This window comes from Nerophis ophidion, linkage group LG03 (genome assembly GCF_033978795.1).
Source record: "Nerophis ophidion isolate RoL-2023_Sa linkage group LG03, RoL_Noph_v1.0, whole genome shotgun sequence".
NCBI lineage: Eukaryota > Metazoa > Chordata > Actinopteri > Syngnathiformes > Syngnathidae > Nerophis > Nerophis ophidion.
In genome coordinates this window covers 86,335,762-86,353,689 of record NC_084613.1, presented here as the reverse complement: position 1 = coordinate 86,353,689, position 17,928 = coordinate 86,335,762, and the positions used below count along the sequence as shown (strand labels likewise).

At 42.7% G+C, this 17,928-nt stretch overlaps 1 protein-coding gene across 1 annotated transcript in view; it reads right to left on the bottom strand.

Annotated features, from left to right (window-relative positions):
* Nucleotides 1–3,612: 3,612 nt before the first annotated feature.
* Nucleotides 3,613–17,928, bottom strand: part of stard9 (StAR-related lipid transfer (START) domain containing 9) — a 131,481-nt gene continuing 117,165 nt past the window's right edge. The window contains exons 23-30 of the mRNA XM_061896276.1: nucleotides 17,792–17,917; nucleotides 14,222–14,285; nucleotides 8,055–8,197; nucleotides 7,916–7,980; nucleotides 7,635–7,837; nucleotides 4,340–4,419; nucleotides 4,116–4,274; nucleotides 3,613–4,044 (exon numbers count right to left, since the gene is read on the bottom strand). Of these exons, the coding sequence (XP_061752260.1) occupies nucleotides 3,943–4,044; nucleotides 4,116–4,274; nucleotides 4,340–4,419; nucleotides 7,635–7,837; nucleotides 7,916–7,980; nucleotides 8,055–8,197; nucleotides 14,222–14,285; nucleotides 17,792–17,917 (942 nt within the window). The 3' untranslated portion in view covers nucleotides 3,613–3,942. The remainder of the gene's footprint in view (nucleotides 4,045–4,115; nucleotides 4,275–4,339; nucleotides 4,420–7,634; nucleotides 7,838–7,915; nucleotides 7,981–8,054; nucleotides 8,198–14,221; nucleotides 14,286–17,791; nucleotides 17,918–17,928) is intronic.

Sequence of the window (17,928 nt, the reverse complement as noted above, 5' to 3'; positions counted from 1 at the left end):
GTATTATGTAAACATGTTAGCATTGTACAATAAAAAGGTAACTTTATGAGCAGTTTCATCGCAAACATAATATTATACACAACGGGACAAGCGGTAGAAAATGGATGGATGTGTGGACATATTAGGTGTGGGCTTCCCACTCCCACTCTTGTCACTCTGTGGGCTCCTGGCCTGGAAAAGGTTGAAGACCCCTGGTGTTGCCGATGGTAACAAATGCCCAATAGAAGTTCATTTTTATTTCATTAATTTTCAGATTTTTAACGACTGGAACATGTTCCAATCTGCAAAAACTTCCTGTTCTTAGTCTGAATTAACTCCTGAATTCATTCAATTTTGCACCATTTTTTGGCCACACACCTGTATGTATATATATATGTATATATATATACATATATATATACATACACATAGCATATTGCATAAATAAGGATATAAAAGCACAATAAAAAAAATATAGCTATAAAATCAGTACAAAGTCTATTTCTTTGGTTTTTTTTCTAATGAGAACTTCATCAGGTTTGCATAGTTCATACACAGGAGGGCGCTGGTTGTCATGGCAACAGCAAGCGTCACGACTAAAGGGACACAAACTACAAGGACACAAACATCGGGGGACTAGGACACAAGTCCCGGGAGTCCAAAAAGGAAAGCTTTTCCTCTTTTTTTTGCTTCTGGACTCTTCTGAGCCAAGGTGAAGATCTTCATGACCGCAGTAGTCATTAATATATATATATATATATATGTACATATATATATATATATATATATGTACATATATATATATATATATATATATATATATATATGTACATATATATATATATATATATATATGTACATATATATATATATATATATATATATGTACATATATATATATATATATATATATATATATATATATGTACATATATATATATATATATATATATATGTACATATATATATATATATATATATATGTACATATATATATATATATATATATATATATATATATATATGTTTTCTTTTTTAAATCATGGATTTTTGCTGTGTGACTTCATGGACGACTCACACTTTGGAACAACATCAACAACCTCGGACTAATCCCACTTTTTACTTCCTGTTTCAGATAATCCTACTTTTTACTTCCTGTTTATGAGATAATCCAAATTTTTACTTCCTGTTTATGAGATTATCCAAATTTTTACTTCCTGTTTATGAGATTATCCAAATTTTTACTTCCTGTTTATGAAATAATCCCATTTAATACTTCCTGTTTATAAAATAATCCCACTTTTTACTTCCTGTTTATGAGATAATGCTAATTTTTACTTCCTGGTTATGAGATAATCCTACTTTTGACTTCCTGTTTTTGAGATAATCCTAATTTTTTACTTCTTGTTTGAGATAATCCTACTTTTTACTTCCTGTTTATGAGATAATCCTAGGTTTTACTTCCTGTTTGAGATATGATTTTTTTTACTTTCTGTTTATGAGACAATCCTACTTTTGACTTCCTGTTTATGAAATAATCCTAATTTTGATTTCTTGTTTATGAGATAATACAATTTTTTACTTCTTGTTTGAGATAATCCAAAATTTTACTTCCTGTTTATGAAATAACCCAAATTTTTACTTCCTGTTTATGAGATAATCCTACTTTATACTTCCTGTTTATGAGACAATCATATTTTTGACTTCCTGTTTATGAAATAATCCCACTTTTTACTTCCTGTTTATGAGATAATCAGAATTTTTACTTCCTGTTTATGAAAGAATCCTAATTTTTTACTTCCTGTTTATAAAATATTCCCACTTTTGACTACCTGTTTTTGAGATAATCCTAATTTTGATTTCCTGTTTATGAGATAATCCAATTTTTTACTTCTTGTTTGAGATAATCAAATTTTTCACTTCCTGTTTATGAGATAATTCTACTTTTTGCTTCCTGTTTATGAGATAATCCTACTTTTGACTTCCTGTTTATGAGATAATCTTATTTTTTACTTCCTGTTTTTGAGATAATCCTAATTTTGATTTCCTGTTTATGAGATAATCCAATTTTTTACTTCTTGTTTGAGATAATCCAACTTTTCACTTCCTGTTTATGAGATAGTCCCACTTTTTACTTCCTGTTTATGAGATAATCCTACTTTTTACTTCCTGTTTATGAGATAATCTTATTTTTTACTTCCTGTTTATGAGATAATCCTAAATTTTACTTCCTGTTTGAGATATGATTTTTTTTAACTTTGTTTATGAGACAATCCTACTTTTGACTTCCTGTTTATGAAATAATCCTAATTTTGATTTCCTGTTTATGAGATAATACAATTTTTTACTTCTTGTTTGAGATAATCCCAAATTTTACTTCCTGTTTATGAAATAACCCAAATTTTTACTTCCTGTTTATGAGATAATCCTACTTTATACTTCCTGTTTATGAGAATCATATTTTTAACTTCCTGTTTATGAAATAATCCCACTTTTTACTTCCTGTTTATGAGATAATCAGAATTTTTACTTCCTGTTTATGAAAGAATCCTAATTTTTTACTTCCCGTTTATGAAATATTCCCACTTTTGACTACCTGTTTTTGAGATAATCCTAATTTTGATTTCCTGTTTATGAGATAATCCAATTTTTTACTTCTTGTTTGAGATAATCAAATTTTTCACTTCCTGTTTATGAGATAATTCTACTTTTTGCTTCCTGTTTATGAACTAATCCTACTTTTGACTTCCTGTTTATGAGATAATCTTATTTTTTACTTCCTGTTTATGAGATAATCCTACATTTTACTTCCTGTTTGAGATATGATTTTTTTAACTTTCTGTTTATGAGACAATCCTACTTTTTACTTCCTGTTTATGAGATAATCCTACTTTTTACTTCCTGTTTATGAGATAATCTTATTTTGTACTTCCTGTTTATGAGAAAATCCTAAATTGTACTTCCTGTTTGAGATATGATTTTTTTTACTTTCTGTTTATGACACAATCCCACTTTTTACTTCCTGTTTATGAGATAATCCGGTTTTTTACCTCCTGTTTGAGATAATCCTACTTTTGACTTCCTGTTTATGAGATAGTCCTACTGAGACAAAAAAAGGTCATAAAACATAAAAAAAAGTAAAAAACTTTATATACATATATGTATATATATGCACACATATATATATATATATATATATACATATATATATATATATATATATACATATATATATATATATATATATACATATATATATATATATACATATATATATATATATATATATATATATATATATATACATATGTATATAAAACTTATTTTAACCACTTTGACTGGGACCTTTTTGGGTCAATTAACCTTCATCAATATTGAGGGGAGCCTTAATTGTTTTGAAACACACACATATATATATATACTGTACATATATATATATATATATATATATATATATATATATATAAAAAATCTGATGATTGAGGGAACCCCTCATGAAACAGATCTGTAGAGATGAAGTAGTCTTGTGATTTTTCCCACACCTACATATATATATATATATATATATATATATATATATATATATATATGTATATATATATATATATATATATATATATATATATGTATATATATATATATATATATATATATATATATATCAAAAGGTGCCACCGTATGCTTTCATTTATCAGTGTGCAGTCCTCCTGCCCTCCATTAAGTGTATTTAAACGCCCACGTGGTTATCAATAACTGTGATATTACTGACATGACAGCCAAAAAGTTTATATTTTTCTCCTTGGTAGTGATTGTCTTCAGCTTGTACACCAAGTGTACTTCAAACAAGTGTTTTGGTAAACTGCCATTAAGATTGTTGGAAGCCATCCAAAACAGGCTGCCTGAGTAAAGAGGAGAAAAAAAAAAAAGTCTCCAAGGTCTTAAGTGCTCACAGCTGACGTCTCATCACATGTCTGCAAAGTTGGCGAGGGCAGCCACGACGGCGGCGTGTCCCCTGGCGACTGAGCTCAAGAGCTGCGACGGTAAAGACGGCGATCCTAGGTCGACCTGCGGGACACAAGCACCGTTTGGTTGAGCAACCAGAACACACACCGCAGTGAATGGCAACATCGGCGTACGTGCAGCAGGTAGACGGCCCTGGTGACCTCGCGCCCGCCGCGTCTGACGGGCTGCAGGAGCCAGCAGCTGGGCATCATCTCGCCCCGGACGGCCTCCACGCCGGCACGCGGCAGGGACTTGTCTAACGCCGACTGCATGGCCATCAGGTGCACGCCGCCCTGCAGCCATCACCAGCCTTTTAAATCGGGTGACTTCTTGTTATTGTTGCGGAGACTTTACTGACCTGCTTGGACTCGGCGCTGATGCAGCAGAAATCTCGCGGACGGCTGAGGTGGCAGCTGGAAGGTTCTGTGAGGATGTAGACTGGACACACAATAAGCAAGTCTTTAGATTTTTACAATTGCTGATTTTCAAAATTAAAAAAGGGCCTCCGGGCCGCACCCTACAGCGCCAATGCGGGGCATTCAATATTTGATTTCACATTTAAAGAACTAAGTCAACACCTATGTCAGGATTAAACACTGATGACATCTATTAATCAGACAAGAAGCAAGGAATCACGCAGAGACAAAGTTCAATTTAGCTCATGAGGAGAACGCATGGAGCTGCACACCGTATTTCCTTGAATTGCCGCCGGGTATATAGTATGCGCCTGCCGGGTTACACTCGTTTCACAAAATAATTAGCACATGCTTAGCATTACCGCCGGCTCAGGATTAACGCCGGGTCAAACTCGTTTCACAAAATATTATTTTTATTAGAGCATGTCTATGAAAAATATATATTTTTTAAAAAATGCAGTACTTCTGCAGACCCCTAGAGATGGCAGACGCCTTGTCGAAAAACATATGAGTCATTTTACGTGGCCTTGAAAATGTGTCAGAAAAGTTAAATAAATCTTTGAAAAATGACCTAAATATGTCATTATAATCAAATAGTGAAATAAAAAAATTAAATTGTGAACATTTATTATGAAATACTTCTTTAAAAAAATCATGATATTATACATAAAATAAGGAAAATGTATTGAATTAAATCAGAATTAATTATTAACACATCTAAGTAATTACTTAAAGATGTATTTCTTTAAATGTCCCATTTGGCCCTTTGAGTATCAAAATAGGCATTTTTGCTAAATGTGTTTAATTTTGACAGAATTGTGTTGCAAAGTTTGCTGGCATAGAATATGATAATAATCAAATAAAAAGGGGAATTGTGAAATAGTACGTGGAAATTATACGTTAATTTTGTTTGGCAGTTAGTGGCTATAACTGTGATAAAAATGACCACTGATTATCTAATCTCCATTCATCCATCCATTTTCTACTGCTTGTCCCTTTCGGGGTCGGTCGGGTGTGTTGGAGTCTATCTAATCTCATACAAACCTCTTTAAAATAATGACCATAAGAGTAATGCTGGGCAGCACGGTGGTACAGGGGTTAGTGCGTCTAGCCTCACAATACGAAGGTCCTGAGTAGTCCTGAGTTTAATCCCAGGCTCGGGATCCTTCTGTGTGGAGTTTGCATGTTCTCCCCGTGAATGCGTGGGTTCCCTCCGGGTACTCCGGCTTCCTCCCACCTCCAAAGACATGCACCTGGGGATAAGCCCCTCCCACCTCCAAAGACATGCACCTGGGGATAGGCCCCTCCCACCTCCAAAAACATGCACCTGGGGATAGGCCCCTCCCACCTCCAAAAACATGCACCTGGGGATAGACCCCTCCCACCTTCAAAGACATGCACCTGGGGATAGGCCCCTCCCACCTCCAAAAACATGCACCTGGGAATAGGCCCCTCCCACCTCCAAAAACACGCACCTGGGGATAGGACCCTCCCACCTCCAAAGACAAGCACCTGGGGATAGGGCCCCTCCCACCTCCAAAAACATGCACCTGGGGATAGGCCCCGCCCACCTCCAAAGACATGCATCTGGGGATAAGCCCCTCCCACCTCCAAAAACATGCACCTTGGGATAGGCCCCTCCCACCTCCAAAGACATGCACCTGGGGATAGGCCCCTCCCGATTCCAAAGACATGCACCTGGGGATAGGCCCCTCCCACCTCCAAAGACATGCACCTGGGGATAGGCCCCTCCCACCTCCAAAGACATGCACCTGGGGATAGGCCCCTCCCACCTCCAAAAACATGCACCTGGGAATAGGCCCCTCCCACCTCCAAAAACATGCACCTGGGGATAGGCCCCTCCCACCTCCAAAAACATGCACCTGGGGATAGGCCCCTCCCACCTCCAAAAACATGCACCTGGAGATAGGCCCCTCCCACCTCCAAAGACATGCACCTGGGGATAGGCCCCTCCCACCTCCAAAGACATGCACCTTGGGATAGGCCCCTCCCACCTCCAAAAACACACACCTGGGGATAGGCCCCTCCCACCTCCAAAGACATGCACCTGGGGATAGGCCCCTCCCACCTCCAAAGACATGCACCTGGGGATAGGCCCCTCCCACCTCCAAAAACATGCACCTGGGAATAGGCCCCTCCCACCTCCAAAAACATGCACCTGGGGATAGGCCCCTCCCACCTCCAAAAACATGCACCTGGGGATAGGCCCCTCCCACCTCCAAAAACATGCACCTGGAGATAGGCCCCTCCCACCTCCAAAGACATGCACCTGGGGATAGGCCCCTCCCACCTCCAAAGACATGCACCTTGGGATAGGCCCCTCCCACCTCCAAAAACACACACCTGGGGATAGGCCCCTCCCACCTCCAAAGACATGCACCTGGGGATAGGCCCCTCCCACCTCCAAAGACATGCATCTTGGGATAGGCCCCTCCCACCTCTAAAAACACACACCTGGGGATAGGCCCCTCCCACCTCCAAAGACATGCATCTGGGGATAGATCCCTCCCACCTCCAAAAACACGCACCTGGGATTATGCCCCTTCCATCTCCAAAAACACGCACCTGGGGGTAGGCCCCTCCCACCTCCAAAAAACACACACCTGGGGATAGGCCCCTCCCACCTCCAAAAAACACGCACCTGGGGATAGGCCCCTCCCACCTCCAAAGACATGCACCTGGGGATAGGCCCCTCCCACCTCCAAAAACACACACCTGGGGATAGGCCCCTCCCACCTCCAAATACATGCACCTTGGGATAGGCCCCTCCCACCTCTAAAAACACACACCTGGGGATAGGCCCCTCCCACCTCCAAAAACACGCACCTGGGGATAGGCCCCTCCCACCTTCAAAAACACACACCTGGGGATAGGCCCCCTCCCACCTCCAAAGACATGCACCTGGGGATAGGCCCCCTCCCACCTCCAAAGACATGCACCTGGGGATAGGCTCCTCCCACCTCCAAAGACATGCACCTGGGGATAGGCCCCTCCCACTTCCAAAGACATGCACCTGGGGATAGGTTGATTGGCAACACTAAATGCTCCCTAGTGTGTGAATGTTGTCTGTCTATCTGTGTTGGCCCTGTGATGAGGTGGCGACTTGTCCAGGGTGTACCTTGCCTTCCGCCTGATTTTAGCTGAGATGGGTTCCAGCGCCCCCCGCAGGGAATAAGCGGTAGAAAATGGATGGATGGATGGAAGAGTGATGCTCACCCAGTTGAGTGCTGCCATCTAGTGGTCGAGACCAGGCGGTGCGGATGGAACGGTTGTACGCCGGACTCTTGGACGGCTGGCAGACGACATCCCACAGACGCTCCAGGTGTGCGTCCAGCTCCCCGGCGGCCAAGAAGGCGTGGACTGAGGGCCTGGAGGAGGGTCTGTAGTAGGCCTGGATCCCTCGCTCCTCTCCCTGGTGTCTGCGAGAAAGCAAGCAGCCGAGTGTCAAAGAAGAGTGAGGGGACAGTGAAGAACTGGTCAAGTTTAAAGACCCTCGCCTCCAGCCAGCAGAGACCTTCCCCTTCACCAGGTTGCTCAAATCCCCCGAGGCTGCGAGTCGCACCTGGTGGAGTCCACACAAACAAACCCGTGGTGACGTGTTTCATCGCGACGAAGAAGACGCCGGCGCCGACTCACCTCAGCCAGAGCGCGGCTGAGCAGGCCCGTCGTGATGTCCTGGTAGGTGGCGGGGAGCGAGGGGGAGGAGCCAAAGGAGGCGGCCAAAGCTGGAGGCGATGAGGTCATCAGAGGCTCCCACGTGGAGGCGTGAAGCTCAACATCTAAGAAGGGATCAAATCACCAAATATTTTAGGTGTGAATCTTTGGGCGCCGAACATTCGTCCATCCATCTTCCGCTTATCCGAGGTCGAGTCGCGGGGGCAACAACCTAAGCAGGGAAACCCAGACTTCCCGAACATTCGATCCAATTCTGATTCCTTGGGTGACGATTCCATTTAAAATAGATTCTCGATTCAAACCAATTCTGGCAATAAATAATATGTTGTGATAACTATAATTAAACTTTTTCAAGGGTTACAGGTTCTAGAACAGGGGTCAGCAACCTTTTTAAAACCAAGAGCTACTTCTTGGGTACTGATTAATGCCAAGGGCTACCAGTTTGATACACACTTAAATAAATTGCCAGAAATAGCCAAATTGCTCAATTTACCTTTAATAAATACATATATATATATATATATATATATATATATATATATATATATATATATAAAGTGTATTTTTGTCTGCAATTTAGTCATACTTTTTTTTTCCGTTTACAGAAGGTTTTTTGTAGGGAAAAAAATGATGAAAAAAACACTTAATTGAACGGAATGTTTTTTGTAGATAAAAAATTATGAAAAAAAAACACTTAATTGAGCGGTTTAGAGGAAAATTAAACTGTCCTCAATTTCTGCTCTTTAAAATTCAAAATTCAACCCAAAAAAATAAAGACAAAAACTAGCCAATTCGAATCTTTTTGAAAAAATTAAAAAAAAACTATCATTAGTAATTTTTCCTGATCAAGATTAATTTTGAAATTTTGATGACATGTTTTAAATAGGTTAAAATCATCTTTGAAATAAGATTTCAATTTGATTCTACAGATTTTCTAGATTTGCCAGAATATTTTTTTTGAATTTTAATCATAAGTTTGAAGAAATATTTCACAAATATTCCTTGTCGAAAAAACAGAAGCTAAAATGAAGAATTAAATTAAAATGTATTTATTTTTCTTTACAATAATAAAAAAAACAAAAATTACTTGAACATTGATTTAAATTGTCAGGAAGAGGAAGGAATTTAAAAGGTAAATGTGTTTAAAAATCCTCAAAATAATTTTTAATGTTGTATTTTTTTCTCTAAAATGGTCTTTCTGAAAGTTATAATATTATACGGGGCGGCATAGCTCGGTTGGTAGAGCGGCTGTGCCAGCAACTTCAGGATTGCAGGTTCGATTCCCGCTTCCGCCATCCTAGTCACTGCCATTGTGTCCTTGGGCAAGACACTTTACCCACCTGCTCCCAGTGCCACCCACACTGCTTTAAATGTAACTTAGATATTGGGTTTCACTATGTAAAGCGCTTTGAGTCACTAGAGAAAAGCGCTATATAAATATAATTCACTTCACATAAGAAGCAAAGTACAACAATAAATGAATGTATTTAAACAAGTGAAGACCAAGTCTTTAAATTATTTTTGGGGATTTTCAAATTCTATTTGAGTTTTGTCTCCCTTAGAATTAAAAATGTCCAGCAAAGTGAGACCAGCTTGCTAGTAAATAAATACAATTTAAAAAATAGAGGCAGCTCACTGTTAAGTGCTGCTATTTGAGCTATTTTTAGAACAGGCCAGCGGTCCACTCATCTGGGCACCGTGTTGGTGACCCCTGGTCTACAACTAGCCTGAGTAATTATTATGACTCGAAGGGGGGCCAAATTTAGAGAAAAAAATGTGCCTGAGGGCCGGTATATCTGATTTTTAGGAACAGTAATACAAAACCTCTGTCGAAATTTGGACTTTTGGCGCAGTTTACTGCGTGGATTGTTTTCCCCGAGATGCAAATGAACTGGACCGGACATGGTGTGAAGGTACCGTATTTTTTGGAGTATAAGTCGCACTGGAGTATAAGTCGCACCTGCCGAAAATGCATAATAAAGAAGGAAAAAAACATATACGTCGCACTGGAGTATAATTCGCATTTTTGCGTCTGCCTCACAATACAAAGGTCCTGCAGTCCTGGGTTCGAATCCAGGCTCGGGATCTTTCTGTGTGGAGTTTGCATGTTCTCCCCGTGAATGCGTGGGTTCCCTCCGGGTACTCCGGCTTCCTCCCACTTCCAAAGACATGCACCTGGGGATAGGCCCCTCCCACCTCCAAAGACATGCACCTGGGGATAGGCCCCTCCCACCTCCAAAGACATGCACCTGGGGATAGGCCCCTCCCACCTCCAAAGACATGCACCTGGGGATAGGTTGATTGGCAACACTAAATGGTCCCTAGTGTGTGAATGTTGTCTGTCTATCTGTGTTGGCCCTGCGATGAGGTGGCGACTTGTCCAGGGTGTACCCCGCCTTCCGCCCGATTGTAGCTGAGATAGGCGCCAGTGCCCCCCGTGACCCCGAAAGGGAATAAGCGGTAGAAAATGGATGGATTTATTTGATAAAATCCAACAGCAAGAATAGACATTTGAAAGGCAATTTAAAATAAATAAAGACTAGTGAACAACAGGCTGAATAAGTGTAGGTTATATGAGGCATAAATAAGCAACTGCTATGTTAACCTAACATATTATGGTAAGAGTCATTCAAATAACTATAACATATAGAACATGCTATACCTTTACCAAACTATCTCTCACTCCTAATCCATAAATCCCATCAAATCTTCTTCCTGGATGTCGCTTCTAAACAACTCTGCCAACTCCAAACTTCCTCTTGTCCTTTTCTGCTGCATATTTCACTACATCCAGCTTGTAATCTGCACTACATGATTTCCTTTTCAACGCCATTTTTGTTCAGCCCTTCTCACTTTTTATAAGTTACCGCCAACCATGAAATTATCCATTTTAATAGCCACGGCAGTAGCATATAGCATATAGCAGTTAGCATTCCATTACCCACAATGCACTTCTGCCATGACCCTCCCCCGCCAAATTCTTATTGGTTGACGTGTGTGTGACGATTGCTGACATTTTCTTCGTCTCTTCCGCGAATGAGATAAATAATATTATTTGATATTTTACGGTAATGTGTTAATAATTTCACACATAAGTCGCTCCGGAGTATAAGTCGCACCCCCGGCCAAACTATGAAAAAACTGCAACTTATACTCCGAAAAATACGGTAAATACCATCCATCCATCCATTTTCTCCCGCTTATTCCCTTTCGGGGTTGCGGGGGGCGCTGGCGCCTATCTCAGCTACAATCGGGCAGAAGGCGGGGTACACCCTGGACAAGTCGCCACCTCATCACAGGGCCAACACAGATAGACAGACAACATTCACACACTAGGGACCATTTAGTGTTGCCAATCAACCTATCCCCAGGTGCATGTCTTTGGAGGTGGGAGGGGCCTATCCCCAGGTGCATGTCTTTGGAAGTGGGAGGGGCCTATCCCCAGGTGCATGTCTTTGGAGGTGGGAGGGGCCTATCCCCAGGTGCATGTCTTTGGAGGTGGGAGGGGCCTATCCCCAGGTGCATGTCTTTGGAGGTGGGAGGGGCCTATCCCCAGGTGCATGTCTTTGGAGGTGGGAGGGGCCTATCCCCAGGTGCATGTATTTGGAGGTGGGAGGGGCCTATCCCCAGGTGTGTGTTTTTGGAGGTGGGAGGGGCCTATCCCCAGGTGCATGTCTTTGGAGGTGGGAGGGGCCTATCCCCAGGTGCATGTCTTTGGAAGTGGGAGGGGCCTATCCCCAGGTGCATGTCTTTGGAGGTGGGAGGGGCCTATCCCCAGGTGCATGTCTTTGGAGGTGGGAGGGGCCTATCCCCAGGTGCATGTCTTTGGAGGTGGGAGGGGCCTATCCCCAGGTGCATGTCTTTGGAGGTGGAAGGGGCCTATCCCCAGGTGCATGTCTTTGGAGGTGGGAGGGGCCTATCCCCAGGTGCATGTCTTTGGAGGTGGGAGGGGCCTATCCCCAGGTGCATGTCTTTGGAGGTGGGAGGGGCCTATCCCCAGGTGCATGTCTTTGGAGGTGGGAGGGGTCTATCCCCAGGTGCATGTCTTTGGAGGTGGGAGGGGCCTATCCCCAGGTGCGTGTCTGGAGGTGGGAGGGGCCTATCCCCAGGTGCATGTCTTTGGAAGTGGGAGGAAGCCGGAGTACCCGGAGGGAACCCACGCACTCACGGGGAGAACATGCAAACTCCACACAGAAAGATCCCGAGCCTGGATTCGAACCCAGGACTGCAGGAACTTCGTATTGTGAGGCAGACGCACTAACCCCTCTCCCACCGTGAAGCCTACGGTAAATACATGGTTTTTTATTTTTACTATAAAAAGTGTACAAACAAAAGGCGCTCGCAGCAGAGCCACAAAACTTAACGCTGGAAACACAACTAGCACTTTGACATAAACTATGGGCAAGACACACAAGAATAGTGATGGGTTGATGAGGCGTCATGAAGCGTTTTGACACATTGCAAAACTGTATTGATATACAGTGTGACTAAATACTGACATCTGCTGGACATTAAAAATCCCTACAGGCAACCTATGGACCGACTCAACTGACACTGGTTTTATGACCTAGTACAGTGGTTCTCAAATGGGGGTACGTGTACCCCTGGGGGTACTTGAAGGTATGCCAAGGGGTACGTGAGATTTAAAAAAAAAAAAAAAATTCTAAAAATAGCAACAATTCAAAAATCCTTTATAAAAATATTTATTGAATAATACTTCAACAAAATGTGAATGTAAGTTCATAAAGTGTGAAAATGAATACAACAATGCAATATTCAGTGTTGACAGCTAGATTTTTTGTGAAGTGAAGTGAATTATATTTATATAGCGCTTTTTCTCTATTGACTCAAAGCGCTTTACATAGTGAAACCCAATATCTAAGTTACATATAAACCAGTGTGGGTGGCACTGGGAGCAGGTGGGTAAAGTGTCTTGCCCAAGGACACAACGGCAGTGACTAGGATGGCGGAAGCGGGGATCAAACCTGCAACCCTCAAGTTGCTGGCACGGCCACTCTACCAACCGAGCTATACCACTATATTGTGGACATGTTCCATAAATATTGATGTTAAAGATTTACTTTTTTGTGAAGAAATGTTAAAATGAAGTTGATGAATCCAGATAGATCTCTATTACAATCCCCAAAGAGGGCACTTTAAGTTGATGATTACTTCTATGTGGAGAAATCTTTATTTATAGTTAAATCACTTGTTTATTTTTCAACAAGTTTTTTGTTATTTTTATATCTTTTTTACCAAATAGTTCAAGAAAGACCACTACAAATGAGCAATATTTTGCACTGTTCAATGAATCAGAAACTGATTGTTACAGCTGCTCTGTCCTTCCAACAAGGGTTTGAATAAATAAAAATAAAGTTTGCAGAGTAGCCTTGAGGAGGAGGTTTTACGACGCACTAAATTCCTAATCAGCGCAGTCAAAAGAGTCAATGAGTGTGCCTCCCATCAGTGAAGAGTCATTCACCCATCACAAATACTGTCTAATTACACATGCAGGCTGTCATTTCCTGATTGTAAATAAAAGCATGGTACTTGGTTCTAGGAACCTGGAGTCTACCAATCAATATACTTTTTTTTTTATTGCCATTGGAAAAAAAAGACTTGATAAATGATAAAAGTGTTGTACTTGTATAGCACTTTTCTACCTTCAAGGTACTCAAAGCGCTTTGACACTACTTCCACATTCACACACTGATGGAGGGAGCTGCCATGCAAGGCGCTAACCAGCACCCATCAGGAGCAAGGGTGAAGTGTCTTGCTCAGGACACAACGGACGTGACGAGGTTGGTTCTAGGTGGGGATTGAACCAGGGACCCTCGGGTTGCACACGGCCTCTCTCCCACTGCGCCACGCCGTCCCTTTGCACTTGTATGAAAACTTATTGGTCACTCATTGGAGTTGAAAAAGGAGCATTAAATACATGAAAATGCGTGTTAAGAAAAGTTATTTTTTTTATCTCACATTATCCTCATGCATGTAAAAGGCTAGTTTGGGTTATGTCGACAACCACTTATGTCCAGTCAGCCAGTCCAGGTGGCGGAGACATAAATGGGTTCAACAGTTGCTAAATGTGCTCACCAACAAGTTGTCAAAACGCAGCGTTAACTCACCTTGAGGACCACACACTGCAGGGGGTGAGCGGACATTCAGGTCTTCCTCCAGGAAAGCAGTGGTCTAAAACAGAATGTGGATTTGGTTCATTAAGAGCAGCTCGTCCATTAAAAAGTTGCAATTCATAGTAAATACCACGAGTAGTCTATGCATCAATATGATTGGTCTCCTTCTGCTTATCCAAAGTCAGGTGGCGGGGGCAGCAGCCTAAGCAGGGAAGCCCAGACTTCCCTCTCCCCAGCCACTTCGCCAGCGTCTCCCGGGGGATCCCGAGGCGTTCCCAGACCAGCCGGGAGACATAGTCTACCCAACGTGTCCTGGGTCTTCCCCGTGGCCTCCTACCGGTCGGACGTGCCCTAAATACCTCCCTAGGGAGGCGTTCGGGTGGCATCCTGACCAGATGCCCGAACCACCTCATCTGGCTCCTCTCCATGTGGAGGAGCAGCGGCTTTACTTTGAGTTCCTCCCGGATGGCAGAGCTTCTCACCCTATCTCTAAGGGAGAGGAGGAAACTCATTTGGGCCGCTTGTACCCGTGATCTTGTCCTTTCAGTCATGACCCAAAGCTCATGACCATAGGTGAGGATGGGAACGTAGATCGATCGGTAAATTGAGAGCTTTGCCTTCCGGCTCAGCTCCTTCTTCACCACAACGGATCGATACAACGTCCGCATTACTGAAGACGCCGCACCGATCCGCCTGTCGATCTCACCATCCACTCTTCCCTCACTCGTGAACAAGACTCCGAGGTACTTGAACTCCTCCATTTGGGGCAAGATCTCCTCCCTAACCCGGAGATGGAACTCCACCCTTTTCCAGGTGAGAACCATGGACTCTGACTTGGAGGTGCTGATTCTCATCCCAGTCGCTTCACACTCGGCTGCGAACCGATTCAGTGAGAGCTGAAAATCCTGGGCAGATGAAGCTATCAGGATCACATAATCCGCAAAAAGCAGAGACCTAATCCTGCAGCAACCAAAAAGGATCCCCTCAACGCCCTGACTGCGCCTAGAAATTCTGTCCATTAAAGTAATGACGGCAATGTGGACCAAGCTCTGACACTGATCATACAATCAGACAGTCCTATACCCCATACTCTCTGAGCACTCCCCACAGGACTTTCCGGTGTACACGTTCGAATGCCTTCTCCAAGTCCACAAAGCACATGTAGACTGGTTGGGCAAACTCCCATGCACCCTCAAGAACCCTGCCCAGAGTATAGAGCTGGTCCACAGTTCCACGACCAGGACGAAAACCACACTGTTCCTCCTGAATCCGAGGTTCGTTTATCCGGCGTAGCCTCCTCTCCAGTACACCTGAATAAACCTTACCGGGAAGGCTGAAGAGTGTGATCCCACCATAGTTGGAACACACCCTCCGGTCCCCCTTCTTAAAGAGAGGAACCACCACCCCGGTCTGCCAATCCAGACAGAACTGCCCCCAATGTCCAAGCGATGTTGCAGAGTCTTGTCAACCAAGACAGCCCCACAACATCCAGAGACTTAAAGGGGAACATTATCAGCAGACCTATGTAAGCGTCAATATATACCTTGATGGTGCAGAAAAAAGACCATCTATTTTTTTTAACCGATTTCCGAACTCTAAATGGGTGAATTTTGGCGAATTAAACGCCTTTCTGTTAATCGCGCTGGAAGCGATGACGTCAGAATGTGACGTCGCCGAGGTAACACACCCGCCATTTTCATTTTCAACACATTACAAACACCGGGTCTCAGCTCTGTTATTTTCCGTTTTTTCGACTATTTTTTGGAACCTTGGAGACATCATGCCTCGTGGGTGTGTTGTCGGAGGGTGTAACAACACTAACAGGGAGGGATTCAAGTTGCACCACTGGCCCGAAAATGCCAAAGTGTCTGCCGCCAGACCCCCATTGAATGTGCCAGAGTGTCTCCACATTTTACCGGCGATGCTAAGACAGACATGGCACAGAGATGTATGGATAACCTGCAGATGCATTTGCAACCATTAAGTCAACGAAATCACAAAGGTGAGTTTTGTTGATGTTGACTTATATTTGGTTGCGGCGTGACTGCCAGCTAATCGATGCTAACATGCTACGCTAATCGAGGCTAACATGCTATTTACCGGCGGTGCTGAAGCAGACATGGCACAGAGATGTATGGATAACATGCAGATGCATTAGCAACGATAAAGTCACAGAAATCACAAATGTGAGTTTTGTTGATATTGACTACCAGCTAATCGATGCTAACATGCTACCCTAATCGACGCTAACATGCTATTTACCGGCGATGCTAAGGCAGACATGGCACAGAGATGTATGGATAACCTGCAGATGCATTTGCAACCATAAAGTCAACGAAATAACAAAGGTGATTTTTGTTGATGTTGACTCATGTGCTAATCAGACATATTTGGTTGCGGCGTGACTGCCAGCTAATCGATGCTAACATGCTATGCTAATCGACGCTAACATGCTATTTACCGGCGGTGCTGAAGCAGACATGGCACAGAGATGTATGGATAACCTGCAGATGCATTAGCAACGATAAAGTCACAGAAATCACAAATGTGAGTTTTGTTGATATTGACTGCCAGCTAATCGATGCTAACATGCTACCCTAATCGACGCTAACATGCTATTTACCGGCGATGCTAAGGCAGACATGGCGCAGAGATGTATGGATAACCTGCAGATGCATTTGCAACAATAAAGTCAACGAAATCACAAAGGTGAGTTTTGTTAATGTTGACTGCCAGCTAATCGATGCTAACATGCTACGCTAATCGATGCTAACATGCTATTAACCGGCGGTGCTTAAGCAGACATGGCACAGAGATGTATGGATAACCTGCAGATGCATTTGCAACTATATTACGTTTCCTTCCACCCACATTAAATGCGAAACAAACACTTACCAATCGACGGATTTAAGTTGCTCCAGTGTCAAGAGATGCGAAAGTCCTGATCGTTTGGTCCGCACATTTTACCGGCGATGCTAACGCAGCTATTCGGCCATGCTATGGCTATGAATAGCGTCAATAGCTTCAGTTTCTTCTTCAATACTTTCATACTCCAACCATCTGTTTCAATACATGCGTAATCTGTTGAATCGCTTAAGTCGCTGAAATCCGAGTCTGAATCCGAGCTAATGTCGCTATATCTTGCTGTGGTATTCCCATTGTTTGTTTACATTGGCAGCACTGTGTGACGTCACAGGGAAATGGATAGTCGCATGGCAAATAGCGAAAATCAAGCACTTTAAAGTTTTTTTTAGGGATATTCGGACACCCATAAAATTTAGAAAAAAACTTCAAAAAATACAACAAGCTACTCGGAAGTGGTTTTTATTGTTTTTAACCCTTTTGAAATTGTGATAATGTTCCCCTTTAAGAAATGTGGGATATGCAGAAGTTAGTATATTCCCCATTCACTTTCCAATGGGGAATCTGGCCCTAGTGTGTGAATGTTGTCTGTCCATCCATGTTGGTTTTGCAATGAGATGGCGACTTGTCCGGGGTGTAACCTGCCTTCCACACATGTGTAACCTGGGATTGAACCTAAGACTATGACTTGAATGGGTTTACCTGTGCTTGGCCATGCTGCAGAGTGTTGCCGCTGTTGTAACCTGAAGTTGGTCCAGACGACAAGCTCAGACTTGAGCCGGTGCATAAGGTGCTGTTGCTGATCCTGGTCCGATGCCGGGGGTCCTCCTGCCAACACG